Source organism: Ctenocephalides felis, unplaced genomic scaffold (assembly GCF_003426905.1).
Source record: "Ctenocephalides felis isolate EL2017-DRISC unplaced genomic scaffold, ASM342690v1 CF-g0.4_SCAFFOLD_01886, whole genome shotgun sequence".
Lineage (NCBI taxonomy): Eukaryota > Metazoa > Arthropoda > Insecta > Siphonaptera > Pulicidae > Ctenocephalides > Ctenocephalides felis.
In genome coordinates this window covers 42,536,046-42,556,680 of record NW_020538040.1, presented here as the reverse complement: position 1 = coordinate 42,556,680, position 20,635 = coordinate 42,536,046, and the positions used below count along the sequence as shown (strand labels likewise).

General features: G+C 31.4%; 2 protein-coding genes across 3 annotated transcripts; both read left to right on the top strand.

Moving 5' to 3' along the window:
- Positions 1–4,566: 4,566 nt before the first annotated feature.
- LOC113377236 (RE1-silencing transcription factor) lies at positions 4,567–9,361 on the top strand (the record flags this gene model as incomplete). Its single annotated transcript, XM_026617479.1, is given in 3 exon segments — positions 4,567–6,096; positions 7,835–8,073; positions 8,486–9,361. Coding segments are annotated over 3 exon segments (2,499 nt in total). The 3' UTR covers positions 9,235–9,361.
- A 3,552-nt stretch (positions 9,362–12,913) lies between these two features.
- Positions 12,914–19,617, top strand: LOC113376550 (ribosome biogenesis protein BOP1 homolog). 2 transcript variants are annotated; one of them, XM_026616511.1, is made up of 14 exons: positions 12,914–13,251; positions 13,823–14,335; positions 14,518–14,796; positions 14,869–14,970; positions 15,457–15,631; positions 15,699–15,919; positions 16,676–16,850; positions 17,118–17,330; positions 17,433–17,536; positions 17,612–17,785; positions 17,874–18,019; positions 18,176–18,325; positions 18,664–18,818; positions 19,316–19,448. In XM_026616511.1, exons 1-13 carry the CDS (start codon positions 13,153–13,155, stop codon positions 18,776–18,778), a joined length of 2,466 nt encoding a protein of 821 aa, XP_026472296.1. In that variant the 5' UTR covers positions 12,914–13,152; the 3' UTR covers positions 18,779–18,818; positions 19,316–19,448. The 2 variants fall into 2 exon arrangements, with proteins under 2 accessions (XP_026472296.1, XP_026472295.1); XM_026616510.1 differs by lacking the exon at positions 18,664–18,818 and having other exon boundaries at positions 12,918–13,251; positions 19,316–19,617.
- The last annotated feature ends 1,018 nt before the right edge of the window (positions 19,618–20,635 follow it).

The following is a 20,635-nucleotide window of genomic DNA, read 5'->3' as shown; positions in this document are numbered from 1 at the left end:
TTGCATCATCAGAAGATAATTAACTTGGTTTCTTACATCAATAGATGTGCAGGACGCACATACGTTAGCGCTACCATTTATGCACTAACTTGTGAGAATCTTCTTGCCTTACGCAGAGTAATGATATATACAATAAATATATAGGTGTGTAAAATAAAATAATTCAGTTAAAATACAAAATATGGATCAACTTGTAATTACGAATGGCTTCGAGGCTCAAATGCCACATATGTTGTGCTTTGTGCACATGGTAGTGCTAACTTATGTGCTTTGTGCACATTTATTGAGCAATTATATTGTGAAAACCAAAATAATTATATTATAACGAATAATACATCAAACAAACAACTATCTCACTATGTTTTTGCTGCTTTTCAATAATTTGGTACCTGATTCTTTCTACCCCATAGGCGGTTTAAAATGGGAGGAACAGGGAGCAAACAGGTCGAATGCCTTATTTTAATAAATATAAATTTTATGGATACATGTTTTTACAGAGATAATTTTGTATATAACCTTGATCTGGTATTTTGTCAAAAATATTTATAAGCAGAATTGGAATAACTATTTATTTAACTTATCTCTTGTAAAATTGCTATTTTTAACTTAATTCACTTTTGTTATTGTTTACACCTTTGCCAGGGTAAAGGTACAGTTGGTCTTTTTTAGCCCACTCACGTGTAAGCTTTTATAAAGGTTATATAAAAAAACTGTTGAATCTAACTTTAAATTAACAATACATGTTATAAAACAAATAACGTATACTTAAAAATGATATGACTGTTTTGTAAACTAAACAACAGTGCTCACGACCAACAAAACTAACAAAGAAAGAAAATACTTTTGTTATGGATTTTCAAACATAGCCGTTTATGTCCCGATAGCAACGTCATAAGGATCAAGGTTATGGGTGGTTATACATGTTTTTCCCTCAACTTTCAAATATTGTTTAAAAATTCTTAACTTTACTTGTTTCTATCCTATTATATAGAGCACATGGGATGATGCGCTTATGAATTCTAAACTCGACGGGGTTAAGAAAACGATGCCCAGAAATCATTAGTCAACGATGGCGCGTTCGACCCCAAAAATAAATTAACCGTTAAAATAAAAAAAAACTCCCCACGTTCGCCCGCATGCAGTTTACGTATTCCTGCGTGCAGCGTCGTCATCGGCTTAAGAACGGCGAGGGGCGACGAGGAGGTACGGGCTGCTTGAAATATTTTCACTATCGATTCACTCTCTCGTGCATCCTGCCTGTGCCCGTTCATAAAAACACAAATTGCCTACATGACATCGCATTCGTGTGGGTTGGGACGATGGGAGCACATTCTCTTTCTTCTCAAAGTTTCTACGACCATTAGTAGAAGAATGGGGAGGAAGAATCAATTTTTTGAATTGAATGGTCGAGATGGAGCGAAAAGCTATTTATTACTTAATCTGATAGAATATACACTTGCAATAGCATTGTATCTCGTAGTAGGAGGAGGCATTTTTTTCTGCATAAATATTACTTACATTATAACAAAAATGAACTAGTAGTGCATGGCACCGTGTCTTAAGGCAAATTGCTGAAAAAAATTATTTATTTCAATTTTTTTTCTTTTTTTTTCAAAACTTTGAAAAAGGAAGATTCAATTTTTAGAATTGAATGGTCGAGATGGAGCGAAAAGCTATTTATTACTTAATCTGATAGAATATACACTTGCAATAGTACGCATTGTATCTCGTAGTAGGAGGATGCATTTTTTTTGCATATTTATCACTTGCTGCATTATAGCAAAAATGAACTAGTAGTGCATGGCGCCGTGACTTAAAGCAAATTGCTGAAAAAAAATTATTTTCTTTCAAAGTTTTCCTTTTTTTGAACTTTGAAAAAATATTTTTGAGAATATTTGAAATTTTGACAAAAAATTGTCATTTTTGAAAAATTTGATTTTTCTTATGTAAGGTTGTCAAATATCTCCCTTCCGCCTTTTTGTATTATAAACCAAGAGCAAAAAAGCGGAAGGGAGATATTTGACAACCTAATATTTTGATTTTTTTTGAAAATGTTGAGCTTTTTTTTAAAGCAATCGTTCTCCGTGGCTGTTTTAATGAAAAAATATCGAAGCGCGTAAGCCCTGCATCGTGGTCTAACCAATAAACATTGGTACGGAACCTATACAAACGTAAACAAAATTTATACTCATTATTAAAATCTCTATAAAATATCTGATAATTTTATGTGCATATGTCTAATGATCATTTTTGACCGCCAAATGGCATTTTTTCTTTTACCTTTTCTACTCGATCTCCAAAACCGCTAGACCTGCCACCCCAAAAATTTAATCATTTCACTTTGTAAATGCAAGTAAAATGTTTTTTGAATTATTGAAATCGGACGCTCCGTTCTCTTATAAACTGAATTGCAATTTATGGCCCTTCGAAACGGCTGGACCTGCCATTTGTATAAAATAGGCCTGCATGTATAAAATAGAGAGAATAGATGAGAGGTTTTAACTTGTAATATGTAAATCATGATAATAAGTGAAATTTTGCAATTGAAAATAAGTTAAAATAATTAAATATTAATTTAAAATTCATAACGACCAACAATAAAAACAGATAATTCTGAATAAAAAATTCGTCAAAAATAGGGTCAGGAAGTGATAGGTAAATTTTTTGTCATTTTCAATTTAACATTAAGAAACTGTATAATCTATATTAATAACCAATCTATATTAAGAAATAGTAGAAAATAGATTTTTTACCTATTGTTTATTTGCTTGTAAACTATGTTTTATTGCTTCAAAATTAATCTTCAAACTGGTAAAATTCTAAGAAAATAGTTATTCTTGAGTATAAAAATTATTTCGACGTGCAGTGTGGTAATTTCTGCATTTTGCGATTGAAAATAATTCTTTCAAATATTTCCAATAAATAATGGTGTTTTTTAAATGGTTGTTGTGATTGATTGCTTTTTGAAGGACCAATTGTAAATACTTTAATTATAACTGTATATATTTATTTGATGTTAATTACAAGTTATAAGTGTATTTACAATAATTTCTATATGTTTTTTGATAACGTATTGATTGATTTGATTTTTTGTATAATTTTCGATTGATGATTTTTTGTTTTTATCAATATAACTCGCACCCTTTGATATGGCGCGAACAAATTGCATAGTTTTAAATAGCATTAAAATTTTTTGATGCTGAACTAAAAGTTTTGGGGTAAAATGTATTCATATTTTGCGCTATTTATATCCATAATAGCAAAATATTATTGTATGCAACGAGTAAGAAATCTTTATCGCTCACAAATTATGTCTAATGTTTTCGTGCAGATATTGCAACAATACGTAATGATATAATCTAATTTTAGATATCTAGTTTAATTATAATATTCTTCATTAGTGATTCTAATTAACATTAATTTTTATTGAATTTCATTATCAAACGCTGTTCACATATTTCCCTATAGCTAAACATTACCTAAACTTAACATTCGAAACAGAAAGATCCTTATATAGCGACTGTTTCTTCGCTCAGGATGCACGCATTATTATTTAATAGCGTTCCTGCTCGCCCCATACTAGTGATTTCACATTGCACGGCAACCCCGCATTGTCCCTGGGGTGTGATAAAGGCAGCGATTCTCAAAGCGCCAAGCTAAACATATACACAAATTTTATAATTTATACATACTCATAATCATTGATAAATGCACATATTTAATAATCAAATACTTCTTCACACACTTTAATTGCATCATAAAATTATTTTGCGGCACTATCTTAGATAATTATTCAAAATTGAACGATAAATTTCAATCGACAATTTAGACATTCTTAATCAATGAACAAATTAATCTTTTTCTTTTATTTATAATTCAATTGCAATAACATAATAAATTCAATTCATTTTTAATGAAGTTAAAATTATTCAGTAAAAAATACACATATGTATTTCTTTCGATTTTCATATTTATAAAATGTTTCATAATGGTCATTTACAATATACTTATCATCATCTGCTGTTAATATAAATTTATTAAACCCAAAACAGTTTGACAATCTCTATGATTTCAAGTATCGATTCCCTGAGGGGTCGGTCCGATGGTCCACCCGTCTCACCCTTAACAATCCACTCTTCATGCAAACCTTTCTTCGAACACGCAAGTTGTAGGGTTCGTCTCATACTGGTTCGACTAGAATTCTTCCTCGCAACGTATTTCAACAAATAAAGATTTTAATATATTTTGTGAAACTTTTTGGTAAATATATAAGTAAAATTAATATTACTAATTATCTATACTTTTTATATATCATATTTAATTAAAATTTAATAGCATTGGCGCCGAATAATTAGGATTTGATGGCTGTGAATTATATATTTTTTTACATTGCATAAATAATATTGTTACAATAATATGTACGGTATATAATTTAAATATTTGTCATAACTAAAATTCTCAAATTTTGTATTTCATATATGTTAAGTATTTATTTATTTCTTACAAGCATTTTTTATTGTGTTTTTATAAGGCCAATTATAATTTACATTTATATTCCTATTTCAGATTTAGATGATCGTTTTCTATGACCGCCCTGCCACCGCAGCGGTCCGCCATGGAGGTGGCACAATCAGGTCCCACACCTCCAAACTCAGCTCACCACATTCAGCCATCACAAGCGACATCATCCTCTAATGCGCCCATAGATTGCTACGAGGATATGTTTAAAGAAATTACTCGCAAACTTTATGGTGAAGAAGGCTTGCCAGACTATCAAGGTGCTGAAAGGGCCTTAACCAGCCTTGTCAGCGCTGACCGCACTTTAACCACTATTGATTACGATGCCGAAGGAAATGCTTTCAAACCAGAAGACCACATCACAGCATTTGGTCTTGCAGCGCTCATGCAAAATGGCTTTCCGCCACCAGGAATTCTGAATGCAAATTTTACCCCAAAATTGACTACAGTTGCAACTAATGCTGCGAATGCAGAAGATAAATGGACTGCCAGCGAAGATTTTCTTCCTTGGACGACGAGCAGAATTGCAAGCTATAATCCTGCACAAAAGCTGTTTCGTTGTGCAGAATGTGAGTGTGTTGGATTTTTAGGTAGAGTAGCAGAACACTGGATGGGCGCTCATGGTTCTTTGAGGCCTTTCCAATGTCCACAATGCCCTTACGCTAGCGCATGGGCTCGGTGTGCGAAAATACATTTGACTAGAGAGCACAACGTGCCTGATGCTTCTGCAGATGCTGTGTTCAAAGATAATCCAGTTCTTGATGAAGTTACCAGATACTTACAAAGACTGAAAACAAAAGTAGAAACGCCAGGGTTGGTAAATAGACAAATTCAGCCTACGAATAACACTCAGGCAACAGCAGTCGCGGTTGCCAACCCACCTACCGCTAACGCTGATAACACTGATGGAGATTCAGCTAGTGCGGCTACTGCGGCTGTTGTTACGAAACGTTATAATTGCGGATTTTGCCCTTACGCAACTGATAGAAGAGATTTATACACGCGCCACGAGAATATTCATCGTGAAGAGAAGCCTTTCCAGTGCTACGTTTGCCAAAAACAGTTCAATCGCGCAGATCATGTCAAGAAACATTTTTTGCGAATGCATCGTGAGCATCCTTACGATTTGAATAGGATCAGGAAGCAAACCAATGCTACCAAATCGCCTGTATATTCATATCCAAAATTCGGAGAAGGCGGTGCACAAGTCAATAACTTTCAAAACCAGCCAGGTACCGCTGCTGCAGGTAATCAGCAACAAGCAACGCAGAGGACGCCAAAAGTGGAGAACAAACCAGGCACAAAAACTTCACCAGAAAAGCCAGGATCTAAGAAGAAAGGAGAAAAACGTTATGCGTGTTGTTATTGTTCCTGGGCAGGCGTTGATAACTGGTGCTTGAAGCGACATTTAAATACACATTTAAAACCTTTCGTCTGCGCTCTTTGCGATTACAAAGCAGCTAGATCGGAACGACTAGCTACTCATGTTTTGAAAGTACATAATAAAAAAGCATGTAGTAAATGCAGCTTTTTAGCAGAGGATCAGGCGCAACTAGTCATACATCAGCAGGAACAACAGTAAGTAGTTTGAGACAGATTCAAAATTATTTAGGCTTAAGGCATTTTGGGGAGAGACTTTAATAATAATACTCTTAATAATAATGCTTGAATAAAATTCATTCATGTATACAATGATATCATTTTTTAGTTATGATCATGGGGTTTAATAACAATGCTAAAAATGGCATGAACCACTAATATCATTTAACAATATTATAATTCTAACAATATTATAATTCTAGTAGGGATTCCAACTGGTGTAATTTCTAATGCAATTACATTCATGTGAAATACAGATTATTTTTTTAATCTTTAATAACGTGATAAAAACAATATTTTTGAATACTACAAATAGTTCTCAGAGTATTGTTTGTATTTGTTTACTAACTAGTTTACTGCGTGACGTTTGTTTGTAATATTTCTAGAGAACGCCCGTTATCAAATATTCAGCGTTGGTTGTTGTTGATAAATTGCATTCGATATCACCACTAGGAATCTATAACTTTTCAAACATATGTCACTAACAAAACAACTAATACAACTAACTTCCATTACTAACACGAATTAATTTAGCGCTCTGGATACGCGACAGTCTCGCTCTTCGAACAACGGAAATAACAACGCCGGCGCATCCGGCAACGGAGGCATCTTGCGCACATTGGCGCCGTTCGCCGGAGGGGGCTCGGTGCTAGCGCCCCAGGGCGGCGGGGGCGCGCCACTGCATGGCACCAACGCGCCCGCCACTGTCACGCCGTTTGGGTAAAGGAAATAATAAGCGGCAACAGGAGATCTGGCGAACATTTTAAAATGCAATCCAAAATAGTTAATATTCTTTACAAATAACACTTACAAGATCTTTTCCGACTATTTTTTATGAATATATTTCACTCAGTTTGTAATTTAACGAAAAATTGCTTTAAAATGTGCGTTAGCTCTCTGTTTGTGACGTGTCGTATGCTTTTCTTAAAGTTTTTGTCGCAAACATTGGATAAGAATATATATATTCTGAATTTTTGTATTCATTCAAATAATTTTAAATTTGCCTAAATAATAATTGAAATATAGTTTATCCCACCATATAGTGGGGTATATATATTCTCATCCAAATATTCGTTTTAATAGGTTTTATGAAATATGCATGCATATCACTTTATTGGTTTGTTTAATTTATGAATGTTAGTGTTCATGTATTGTTTTGTTTGTAGTATTAACACATTTGTAAATTTATCTTAATTTTGTTTCAATTATGTATACTTTAACACTTTCGCTACGGACATGACGTGCTGTGTGTACGCATGTCGTCCCTGGACGACATTATGTTTACCTTTGCTTCAAGATTTGATACTATGAGTTAAAGTATTGAAAATCTTAGTTTCTTATTGTATTTCTATTTCATTAGAAACTTAATTTCTCATTTTTTAAGACATTTTTATTGACAATGATAGAAATAACTTAGATATGTAGTTCAGTAGTGCAACTAAGCGGCACGTTGTTCCCGTACAGCAGCGACACTCTTGAGGAAAGTACTCCCGTAGCGAAAAGGTTAAACATGTGAATTTTTTTTAGATACTCTAAGGCGATAGTTTTTATGGTAAAGCTAATGTTTGTAGTTTAATTTAGGTCCAAGTATTGACTCATTAATGAATCGAGTTATGTTCGTTTCTAGTCATTAGTTGCTTATTTTCTGCAGTGATTTCAGTGTTTTCATGTACTTTTACGTACCTCATCATTACTACATATTTATTCATATTTCCAGTTCTATCGTTGCGAACGTCCGGCCAAATCTAAACGAACAATCTCACCAGCAACAACAGCAACAGCAACAACAGCAGCAACAGCAGCAGCAGTGGCGCCCTCCAAAACAAGGCGCAGAGCGGTTGTTCCACTATATGGAAGCATCAGATGGTTCTGATCCTGACGATCAACAACATTACACAACTAGTCGACTTCAACCTATGATGCAGACCATCAGCCAGGATTTTCATAAGGCGGGAGGTAATAAAATAAATGTCAATAAGGTGGCAATCATGGTTGGACATAGACATAGAATTATAAGCTTTGAGTTTGATTTGAAACGATTGTCGAATTTCATATAGAATAATTCTGTTGAAACAGTAAGTAGTTTACGTTGTAACAACTAGTACCTACTTACAGAAGAAATTTATTCTTATTGATACAGTCGATGAACCACAGTATTATACTAGACTGGGTTAATATCAATCTATTAATAATGAAGTGTGAAATATGGTATAGCTAGTAGGAGTATAATAAATAGATTGCATGACTAGTGCAATCGAACGTGCTGAGAAAGAGACATGGTGCGATTTGAAACAGTTTATCTTGTCGATTATTCACAATACCAACATAAGTTTTGTTACTGAAATTTAAAATTTAATTTATTTTTTAGGTATGCAATGGATGACATCGAAGTACAACAATAACAACTACAACAGCGGCGCGTACGGTATATCTCCCGGTAAACGACAGCGTAACAATAGTGAAAATAAAGTCGGCAACAAAGAAAATATAAACGATGCCACGTTTACAACGATTTTAATTGGAGCTTCTACAATAACACAGCCGTTCTATGAACCTCCAGATAAAATCACAAAAATCGCAACTACCCCTATATTTAAAACTGGTGATGAAAACGATCGATCACCTGTTAAATCTCCAGAGGTGTTGAATTTGAAAATCAATCGCGAAGATGAAACTATGATTCAGGATGAAGTGGAAAGTGATTTAGTTGCAGATGAAGAAAGCCGCCAAGAAATAAGTTCGAATAAGTTAGAAAAAACTGACAATAAGAGAAGTCGAAAACAAAAGCAGCCTTGCAAAGTTGCCCATAAAGTAACACTAACTTCAATTCGAGACGAATTCTTAACAAAACATATTTCTAGAAAATCTTTAGTTTGTACTTTGTGTCCAAAGAGTGATTATGCTTATCATACCAAATTGTCACTGGAGATTCATATGAGTTTAAGGCATAGTAGTGCAATCATTCCATGCTCGTATTGTTTGAAGGAATTTGATTACGATCATCTAATTAAATCACATAAGAGGAATTGCAAAGACCTACATAGTGCTAAAACAAATAACAGTGCCTCAGTTACAAGACCAAAAACCACAATAGACCAGAATGTACCTGATTTCTGATTAAATTTTGCATTTTTATTAAATATATACGAGTCTTTTCCTATATATATTTATTTTAGTCAAGTGATAAATTTGCATTTTAATGCAAATAATGAAAAGAATGATTGATTATCTACGAAATCACAAATGATATCCCGTTATGTTAGCTTATATGTTAAATTAATTTGTTAAACTAATAAAATAAATTAGTTATGTTAATGAAAATGTATAGAAAAATGAATATTTATTTCAAAATTATACAATTGAATGTTGCTATGTTTCATATAAATTAATATTATCATAAAATTTTGAATTTAAAACATAACATTATGAATTATACATTTATCAATATTGTATAGTTTTGTTTGATCAAAACTATAAAATTTTGATTACAGCATATATTTAAGTAGATATAATTTTCTTTATGGAGTGTACATTAAATGTAGCAATATTATCAATAAAATATGAACAGAATTAAATCTTATAGTCAATTATTTATGTAGTGATAATTTACGTGAGTTTCAATTCTCATTGCATAATGTAATTTAATAAAATTTGAATATTTGTCCCTAAATTTATTTATGCATTATATAAGAAAATAATCTTATATTGGCAATGTTTTATTATTTACAATAATCTTATTTTAGTGTAGCCAATGAATGCAAATCATGAATATTTTTAAAATACTCGATCAAAAGCTTCGATTTTAAAACAAATATTTATATTACCTGAAATTCAAAATCATGTGACACTTGATGAATGCAATTATACAGATATAAATTTTCATTTGTTTTTTTTTGTGCTATAAATTTTTCATATATTTTTTTTTAACTTTATTTTCAATATTGTTCGTGGAATTTTTTATTACAATAAATTCGAATAGTGTATCCAGTGAGTATACTTTCTTTTATCGATGGTTTAAAGAAAACTTCACTGAATCTGACCATTGAAGCTGATTAGTAAAATTTCTATGACTTGTTGCTATCCCTGGTTTTCTCTACCTCAGCGTCGATGATTGGACGATGATTTCGCCTTGAATACAGATTATGAACATTCGGTACGAAAAAAGCATAAAAAATTGGTATTCAGACATTTTTAATTAAAATAAATAAACCAAACATGACAGGTGCACCAGATTGTAGCGTGAATGTTGGTGAGAAGCTGAATTGTCCAGTCAGCGATTGCTAGAATCAGGTAAAACAAAATTGATCCTGTATATAATGCATGCTGAGTTCAATTCCACAGAATTTCAACCGTCTTTCAATATTGAATAGTTTAAAATTTGATGATTATATAAAATCAAATTCAATTTCAACGCCAAATAAGTTTAACGAATGCAATATTTAATGTTGAACCACAAAATTTGTAGCTGCGGGACGCACTTTACGGGGTCTCCTAAAGTTTATAATAAGTTAAAATTTGTGTAATTTGTCACATTTTCATCTAATAATTGAATATGAAGATTTAATGATGCTGCTCATATTTTATTAATAATATTGCTACAATTAGGAGGTTTTTCTTCCGTAGACTAATGTTATGGCAAGGCTGTGTTATGTAGTAGTTTTCATATAAAGTGGTACTAAAAACTGGCAATCTTATTTTTATATATATTTTGCTTTTATCTATGGTTTAAAGGTAACTTCACTTGTATGTATCTGATCATTGAGCTGATTGGTATCACTTGTTGCTATCCATGGCTTTCTCTACTTCAGCGTCGATGATTGGACATAGATTTCACCTTGAACACTGATACTGACTATTCGGTACGGAAAAAGCATAGAAAATCGGCATTCAGACATTTTTAATTAAAATAAATAAATCAAATATGACAGGTGGACCAGATTGCAGCGTGAATATTGGTGAGAAGCTGAATTGACCAGTCAGCTATTACTAGAATCAGGTAAAACAAAATTGATCCTGTATATAATGCATGCTGAGTTCAATTCCACAGAATTTAAACCGTCTTTCAATATTGAATAGTTTCAAGTTTGATGATTATTGAAAATCAAATTTAATTTCAACGCCTTTCTCTACATCAGCGTCGATGATTGGACGATGATTTTGTATTGAATACTGATACTGAACATTCGGTACAAAAAAACATAAAAAATCGGTATTCAGACTAGATTGCAGCGTGAATATTGGTGAGAAGCTTAATTGACCAGTCAGCTATTGCTAGAATCAGGTAAAACAAAATTGATCTTATGCTTCTTGATAGTGAATATGTGAAAATGTCTATCTATTTTTTGTGCGATCAGGCATATTTTACATATAAACAAGCAAGGAAGAATCTTATGATAACTGCACCATCTAGAATTCTGTTATCATAACATTCATCCTTGCTTATAGACATTCTCAAATATTCACTAACAAGAAACAAGAATAAGATAACGGTATTTTATAAGGCAGAATTGCCCCCTATATCTACTTAAATATATGCTGTAATTAAAATTTTATCTCGTCGCATCCAATTTATTCATATACATATTCATTTAACAACAACTTGGCTCATATAAGTTCGTATAAGTTAACGTTTTCTGATAAAGGGGTTCTCAAGACCCTTATTCACATCTACGCGTAGAATAGCGCTTCTATTGGTTATAACTCGAGTACCACTCGATTAGTACTAATCGAGTACCTGGGGCGCATGGCATCGTGCCTTAAGGCAAATTGCTGGAACTTCCCGTACAAAAACTTATTTTTTTTTTTTTAAATTAACATTTTTGAAAAAATTTTAATTTGAAAAAATTAGATTTAGGAGAAACTATAAATTTTTGACAAAAATTTCCTTTTTTTGAAAAAAAATGTTTTCTTTATTTTGAAATATTTTGGTATTTCTGAATTTTTTTTCAAGGCAATCGTACTGCTTTAACTTGCATAGAGACGAAATATTGAAACGCGTTTTGTTTAGAAACCCCTGAAACGTAAAGATATATAAAAGTTTTCATTTTCGATTTTTTTGCGATTAGGGGGCGTCCATTAATCACGTTTTTAGGGGGAGGGGGGGTTAACAAAAAATCACAAAAAATTATGTGAAGAGGGAGGGGTATACCTAGATAAATAAGGGGTATAGTAAAAGATCACGTGTTATTACTTTTTAACTAATTTTTTAAAAAAATTCAAACATTTTCAAAAACAAAATCAAAAATTTTACAGTTTTATCACGTAACCAAAAATACACGTGATGTTTGGTAGGGGAGGGGGGGGCGGCAATTTTGAATATCATCATGTATTATCAAGGGGGAGGGGGGGGTTCAAAAATCATTAAAAATTTGCTCACGTGATTAATGGACGCCCCCTTACTATAACTTCCCGTACGAGAAGTTAATAATCCTTTTTTTTTTACAGATTTGTAACTTTTAACTTCAACTAATTTAATTTAAAATTCTTTCATTACAAGTATAAAGCGATCAAAATACCATATGTAAACTTATTTAACAGATATAAGGTTGTCAAATATCTCCCTTCCGCCTTTTTGTATTATAAACCAAGAGCAAAAAAGCGGAAGGGAGATATTTGACAACCTAATATAATGTTTTGCTAAAGTTAGTTTTGATATATGAAAAATGTCAGGTTTTCGCGAGCCAATGAAATTTGATTAAAAAATAAACAAATTTTTTCAACAGCGTTCGGTTGATATCAATTGTTTTGATTTGGGTATAAATTGTTTACTCGTGTGCATTCCAAAGCAAACGCTTATCTTGATTTTGTTTTTCTTTTTTATTTCGCATTCGGTGTGTTCATTTTGATTGGTTTAAAATTTGCTCATAACGCGTAGTGCCCTCCGCCGGGTGCCGTCAAAATTGTTGTGGAACAACGTGTTTTAGCTGAAGGAATAACTAACCTCAAAAGTAGTGGTTAAACTCGACTTCTGTCTTCAAAATTTCAGGTTGAAGATTTTCGACTGCAAATAATTCTGGTTTTAAGTAATGTAACATAATGGCCCCGAATGGTACTCTGAAACGTAAAGGAAGCAAGGATGTACCGAAACGATATGATGAAGACGTCGCTAGCATTTCGAAAACTAATGGACTTGAGGTAAATAGCGATTTTGATTGCAATTTTATATCTCTTGATGTATGCTAAATATGTTTATTTTCTAATTAATATATGAACCTTTGGTGCTATTATTTCCATAATTTTGTTTTACTCTGACAGCTTTAAGGTCTGTTCTTCACGAAAATGTTTGATGCACCAAAATGTCTTAAATTTCTGTCAGATGCATCAAAATGAGTTACACACGTTTTTACCACCTAGGAATAAAACAATTACTTTATAATTTTCCACTTTGATTTAATGACAAGTACTCTATCATTTAGTATCGACAAAATATGATAGGTCATCAATTATGTACTTAGCGATAGTGTTGTCTTAACATTTTTGTATTAGAAACATTGATTAATCATTTTAAATATTATTACATATTTGTTGAAGAAACTTAAATTTTATTGTTCTTATATTGAATTTGAGGTTGTCGAAATATTAGTGATAAATGAAAATGTTATAAGACTTTAACCATGTTATATTTTCCCTCAGTTGATAGATCAAATCCAATATTAAGATTAAAATTAGGAATTTCTCGATTTCTAATATGTGGTTTATTTTTCAGAATGGATTGGAGCTCACGGACATGGTGATAGTGGACAGTTCAGGTTCTGAAGAATCTGATAATGCAGATTCTGAGTGCAGCACTGAATTCATGGATGGGGAAGAAAGTGACGATGACGTGGAAGGCGAGAACACAGAGGACGAAGGTGATACTGACGACGATCATTTTGATGAAGGTCAGCTTGATGCCGAAGAATACTCAGCCGACGAGGACTTAGATCATCAGTGTGATGGCAACGAGGATTTCGAAGACTGTGGGGATGAAATGGAGGAGGGACCAGAATATGATGATTCTGACTTATCTAGTGCAATGGACCCTGCTACAGATGACTCGAAAAATATTGATGACAATTCTGATGAGAGTGAGGTTTCAGTTGATATACCAAAGTCGAAAGACTATCAGAAAATAAAAAAATTAGCTAGGTCTAAACTCATTGACACAGTTAGTACCAATAGTGATGGAAAAAGTGTGGTGTCTAAAGATGAATATAAACATGATTCGTCGGATGAAGAGGTAATACAAAGCGTTGTAAATCAATATTGATGTGTATTTTTTTTTTTTTTTTTTTGTAAACTTGTTTGATAAATATAATTTTATAAATTATGAAACATGTATGTTTTGTATTTTATCACCCATTAACTGCATAATACTCATAATTTAGTTAAAAAATTGCTTTAATAATAATTATAATCTAGGACATTAGAAATACTGTTGGCAATATACCGATGAACTGGTATAATGAATACTCACATTTGGGCTATGACTGGGATGGCAAAAAAATTCCAAAACCAGAGGGTATGCAAAACTCAGATCAAATCGATGCATTTTTGGCCAGGATGGAAGACCCAGATTTCTGGAGAACTGTTAAAGATCCACAGACTGGTCAAGATGTTGTGCTTAGTGAAAATGATATAAAATTGATTCAAAGAATTCAGGCCCAGAGAATACCTGATAGTACATATGAAGAATTTGGCGTAAGTTGGCAACATATGTTTTTAATATGTCCAGTAAATATAATTTTTATATTTTTACAATTTATCTTTTAGCCATGGATTGATTGGTTTACATCTGAGGTTATGAAGACACCTATTCGCAGTTTTCCTGAACACAAGAGGTCATTTCTGCCTAGCAAATCGGAAAAAGATAAAGTGAGTTAGTTATCTATGTATACAGATACTTTATTTAAATTTGGATTTAATAATAAAATCGATTTCATAACTTTTTGGCGATAATTTTATAATAATCTTGCTGAATTAACTGACATATTTATCTTCAGATAAAATCTGAATGCAATATCATTATTAATTATAAAACATACTGAATAAAAAGAACAAACATGATCATATGTACACAAATTTATATTTTATTTAGATTAAATATAAAATTGTGCAATTAATTATCATTGTTCAACTATTTTTATATTTATATTATTTTTATATTTAAACACAAGATACATTTTATTGGAGATCAGTGGTTTAAGAAACATTGCTGTTTCCAAATATGTTAATCAAAATAGCAACTTCTGTTCACTGATATAATTTGAAGTCATTAAAATGAAAACATTTAAACATGGATTACTATAATATATGCACAATTTTAATTTTGTAAATTACCTAATGTTTTTATGTGACTAGGTATCAAAAATGGTTCATGCCTTGAAGATGGGTTGGCTTAAAACAAAAGCTGAGCGTGATCAGGAACGTGCAAAGAAAGATCCCCAATTTTATATGCTTTGGTCTGCTGATGATCAGCCTGAACATATGCGTAGAATTCATAAACACATTGCGGCGCCGAAAAGACACTTGCCAGGTTAATATATGACTATAACTGATAATGATTGTTTTGGAATATATTCAAAACTTATATTTATTCATAGGTCATGCTGAAAGTTACAACCCACCTCCAGAATATCTATTTGACAAGAAAGAATTGAAGCAATGGAATAAACAAAAGGATACACCATGGAAGCGTAAACTACATTTTGTACCTGAAAAATATAATTCACTACGCGAAGTACCATCATATTCAAGATACATTAAGGAACGTTTCTTACGTTGTCTTGACCTTTACTTATGTCCCAGAGCTATAAAAATGAGAGTTAGTAAATTTTATACATACATACATTTATATATATATATATATATATATATATATATATATTTGTAGTTAAAATTGATTGTAATGGACGACACAGTCATTACATTTATTTCACTATGTGAGAAGATTGCTTTAAGGAAGTATTCTAGTCTAGAAGCCCGAATTTTATGAAATTTTTGAAAGCCTTGGAAAAAGGCAAATATTATTTCTATTATCCATGTCATTAATTAATGTTTTAAGAATAAATATATTCTTGACCGACTTGGCTAACTTTAACATATCAGATTTTTTTTTTAACCATTGGACTAGAATACACCATTTAATTTCAGTAAGTTGAGCAATTTTTATTTTGTTTTCACTACAGTTCTTCTAATGAAGTATTTATGTTGAAGTAGTAGTAATAGTATTTTAAAATACTAAAACTTGTTAAATTAAGTGCTTCAAGAAAAAAGTTGAGAAGTACATTTTGAACTATTGATTCTACAGATACATTGTTCGTGTCATAATTATATTGTTTGAATAATATATTTTTCATGTTTTTTGAGTTTGCTTTTGAAATATGAGAAATATGGCATTTTCTCACAATATATTTTTGAGCTGCCATGTCTTACTCCAAATTAAACTGCCTAATATTAGGCCATAGTCTTAATTGTTTATTTTCATAGATACTTTTTTTAGTTGAGCTTAGTAAAGAAATATAATAGAACTTTTACTTGATATTTTGACAATTTATAATATCATCATGTTGGTCTACAGTTGACTATTGAACCGGAAGCTTTGGTACCACAACTACCAAGTCCTAAAGATTTGCAGCCATTCCCTACTGTACAAAGTCTCGTCTATAAGGGACATAAAGACATGATAAGGTGCATGACAATAGATTGTCTTGGACAATATCTGGCTACAGGGTCTGATGACATGACAGTAAAAGGTGTGATTTTTTTTTATTAGCATGTACTGATGCATTTAATTTTATTGGTCGTTTTGTGTGTGAAAAAAAATACAATTGAAGATATAATAGATGCAAATGAAAATATTATTTCAATTAGATTTAATCTGTTTAGATTTTAATAACTTTTATGGAAATAATTGAGTTTGTTAATGTAAAGCCATTCTATTTAAGTTTAATAGAATCACTATTTAGCATTGGAAACTAATTTATATGAAATAAAGTACTTAATATTTTCTTATATTGTAGTTTGGGAAGTTTGCACCGGCCGTTGCTTGCGCACAATATCATGTACGGGGACAATACGTAGTATTGCTTGGAGTCCAGTTCCAGCTTTAAGCATTTTGGCTGTAGCTGCGGATCGTAAAGTGTTATTAATTAATCCTAGGGTTGGTGACCAATTAGTTGTTAAGAAAACTGATGACTTACTGGAAACCCCACCTGCACCATCCGATATTATAAGTATGTAGACCAAGAATGTTGTAAGCAATATTTTTGTGTATTCAATATTTGTCAATATATGCCATTTTATTTATTTATTTTTATGCTTGTTTGTTATTTTAGTACCTGAAAGAGTAAAGACTGCAGTACAATGGGATCAAGCTAGTAGTGATGAATGGTACAATGGTATAAGAGTTGTCTTAAATCATTTTAAAGAAGTTAAACAGGTAAATTATTCAGAATAGAGACATAAAGTAGTAGTCATTTAATCAATTAGGTAAATAGATAATTTGCTTGTTTAGGTAACTTGGCATGGCAGAGGGGATTATTTTGCTACAGTTATGCCAGAAGGTCAAAATAGGTCTGTAATTATACATCAGCTGTCTAAAAGGAGGTCACAGTTACCATTCAGCAAAAGTAAAGGTCTGGTGCAGTGTGTTCTATTTCATCCTATTAGGCCATTTTTCTTTGTTGCTGTAAGTACCTACTTCATATTTTATTTTTTTATTGATATTATATCATTTAATTATACTTCTAACATTTATTTTTTACATAATATGATAGACACAACGTAATGTTCGTATATATGACTTGGTGAAACAAGAATTAGTCAAAAAGTTGTTGAGTAACTCCAGATGGATATCTTGTATGGCTGTTCACCCTGCGGGCGATAATTTATTAGTTGGCACATATGATAGAAAAATGTTGTGGTAAGACAATCAGCATCTTTACATATTTTTTACCTCTTAGATATCTAAAATAATCGTATCACTAAACTGCTAAACAATTCAAAGATATTTTAAATTCTATTGTGAAGATGTTAATATTGGTACAAATACATTTATGTATATTTAAAATTTTCACAGGTTTGACTTGGATCTGTCAACAAAACCTTACCAAACATTACGATTGCATGGAACTGCAGTTCGAGGTGTAGCTTTTCATAAGCGGTATCCATTGTTTGCATCCGGTTCTGATGATAGAAGTTTGATCATATCTCATGGGATGGTATACAAGTAAGTGTAAATACATTATTTTTCTATGTGCATTTTAATGTTGTATTAGTATTAATGGTATTTGAGGATTGCTACCTGCTCAAAATTTATTGAGTTGAATTTTGTTCAATGGTTTTTTCAATAATTTTTTGGCTCCATAAGTTGTAAATGGTAGAAATTGAAATGGCTTATTTATAAAGTTTGCTTTTTACTAATATTCTTTGCATGTATGCAGCTAATATTCTAATCATGATGTAATTATCAAAAAAATTATTAACAAATACTAATAGCATGATAAGAAAACATTTATACTTTCATTGCAAAGTGAATGAAACTAAGTTTTTCGCTCATGATTGCAGCATACTTGTGATAATCCTTGCACTTGTTAATGCGTGGTCATCTTTACACCACAAGAGTACTTTTCCTTTGTACAGCTGCATGTTAACAGTTTCGGAAGGTGTGCTACTGGCATAACACTCTGCAAAGGACTACTTTGAATATCCGTCAGCCCCATGTAATTTCACCATTTTATTTGTTTTATCATTTTGTTATGCCCCTATGTATTATTTCACAATTTGTAAATGAATTAATAAACTTCAAGGATGGAAAGACTGATACTAATAAATTAAAGATGGTTTAAAATATCAAATATGTTTTTTACCATAATTTGTGTAGTGTGTAACATTTTAGTGTAGAATAACAAGATAGCAATACACACAAATAATGATTGGCTTGATAATAATGAAGGATTGACACAAGTTTTAAAAAAATCTTGGTCTATTTAACCTTATAGATATTCAAGCATTTTCTGATTCAGACCCATGTAAATGAGGCTTCTTGGTTGTAGCTTCTAGTAGTAAATAGTAAACATTAGGATTTCGAAGAACTTGGTTTGCATATATTGTTTTCTTTACTTCATATGTATTTATTTGTGCGCAACTTTAAGCTGCTTATAGAATTTGGTTATCGTTTTGTCTCTTCTATGAATATAATTTTTCATATTTCTTGCAGTGATCTGTTACAAAATCCGCTGATTGTACCAGTAAAAAGATTACAGTATCATGAATCATTTAATGATTTTGGTATTTTTGAAGTAATGTTCCATCCTCAGCAGCCTTGGTTATTTTCGACGGGAGCCGACGCGACAGTGAGACTTTACACATAATATTGTCTAAATTATTTTATAGAAATGAAAATCATGATTTGATAAGTATTCCATATGATAGATGAAATTATTTTTCAACTGGTTTTATATTTTAGTAAAAGATGTTTGACGTTAATGTTATAATATATATTTTGTTAAATACATCAACCAAGAATATTTAATATATTAGTTTTATTACTTATTAGTTACAGGTAGTAAGGGTCACGTTAAAACTATTGACAAAGGAGACTACAATGAAATTTGAAATATATGATCATCGCGAAGTGGTTAGGGTGCTTGTTTCACACACACACACACACACACACGCACACACATATACATATACATACATATATATATATATATATAAATATATATATATATATATATATATATATATACTGGATTTTTCAATAAATTAATATGTTCCTCACAGAACAATTAATCCAATGAATAATTTTTTTTTGTAGATGTTTAATTACGTTGTTCCTGTACTAGATGCGTTTCATCATCAGGTTCTTCTGTCGAAAATCATTTTTTATGAAATTACAATATTGATGATTACAGAATATTGAAGATCTATGTACCTTTTCTTAAAAAAAAAGTACGTAGAAAAATATTGGTTGTTAAATATTATCGTTTTACAATTATACTAAAACTATTAAAATTATAGTTAACTAACCATTATCATTCAAATCGAATTTCAGACTTGGTTCGATTTGAGTAATCATGAATTTAAGCATCATTATTTTATTAACAAAATTTCGGTGTTTTGGTGTTTGGTTTCGGTGTTTGTTATTATTTTAATGAAAGAAAATGTTTTAACTTTAAGTTTTGTTCTACCTGCTATGATTTACTGAATGATGACACTTATCGAGTGTTCGAACGTTTAAATAAAAAAGTGTAAATAACATAATAGTTAAATAACATATGCTTATTAATGTTTAATAAAATATTTAACGAATTCATTGACAGAAAATGTTATTCGACTAGACGTGTCAAAATGTCAAAAGGCATTAAGCGGTTGTTGAAATTAATCTCATGAAGAAAATGTGATTATGCAAGAAACTAATAATTTTATTTGGTTATTATTAAATTATATTGTATGTTGAAATTTCAGTTGCTCATTTTTATTTGTTTAACAAAAGTAATTTGTAGCATAACTCACATAGGGTGCATTCGACTTG

Excerpts from the sequence above, each read along its gene's own strand:
- LOC113376550 (XM_026616510.1), top strand. The coding sequence starts at position 13,153 with ATGGCCCCGAATGGTACTCTGAAACGTAAAGGAAGCAAGGATGTACCG. Across the intron at positions 14,971-15,456 it reads GCAAATCGGAAAAAGATAAA|GTATCAAAAATGGTTCATGC; the intron begins GTGAGTTAGTTA and ends TTATGTGACTAG. Across the intron at positions 17,537-17,611 it reads ATTTTAAAGAAGTTAAACAG|GTAACTTGGCATGGCAGAGG; the intron begins GTAAATTATTCA and ends TTGCTTGTTTAG.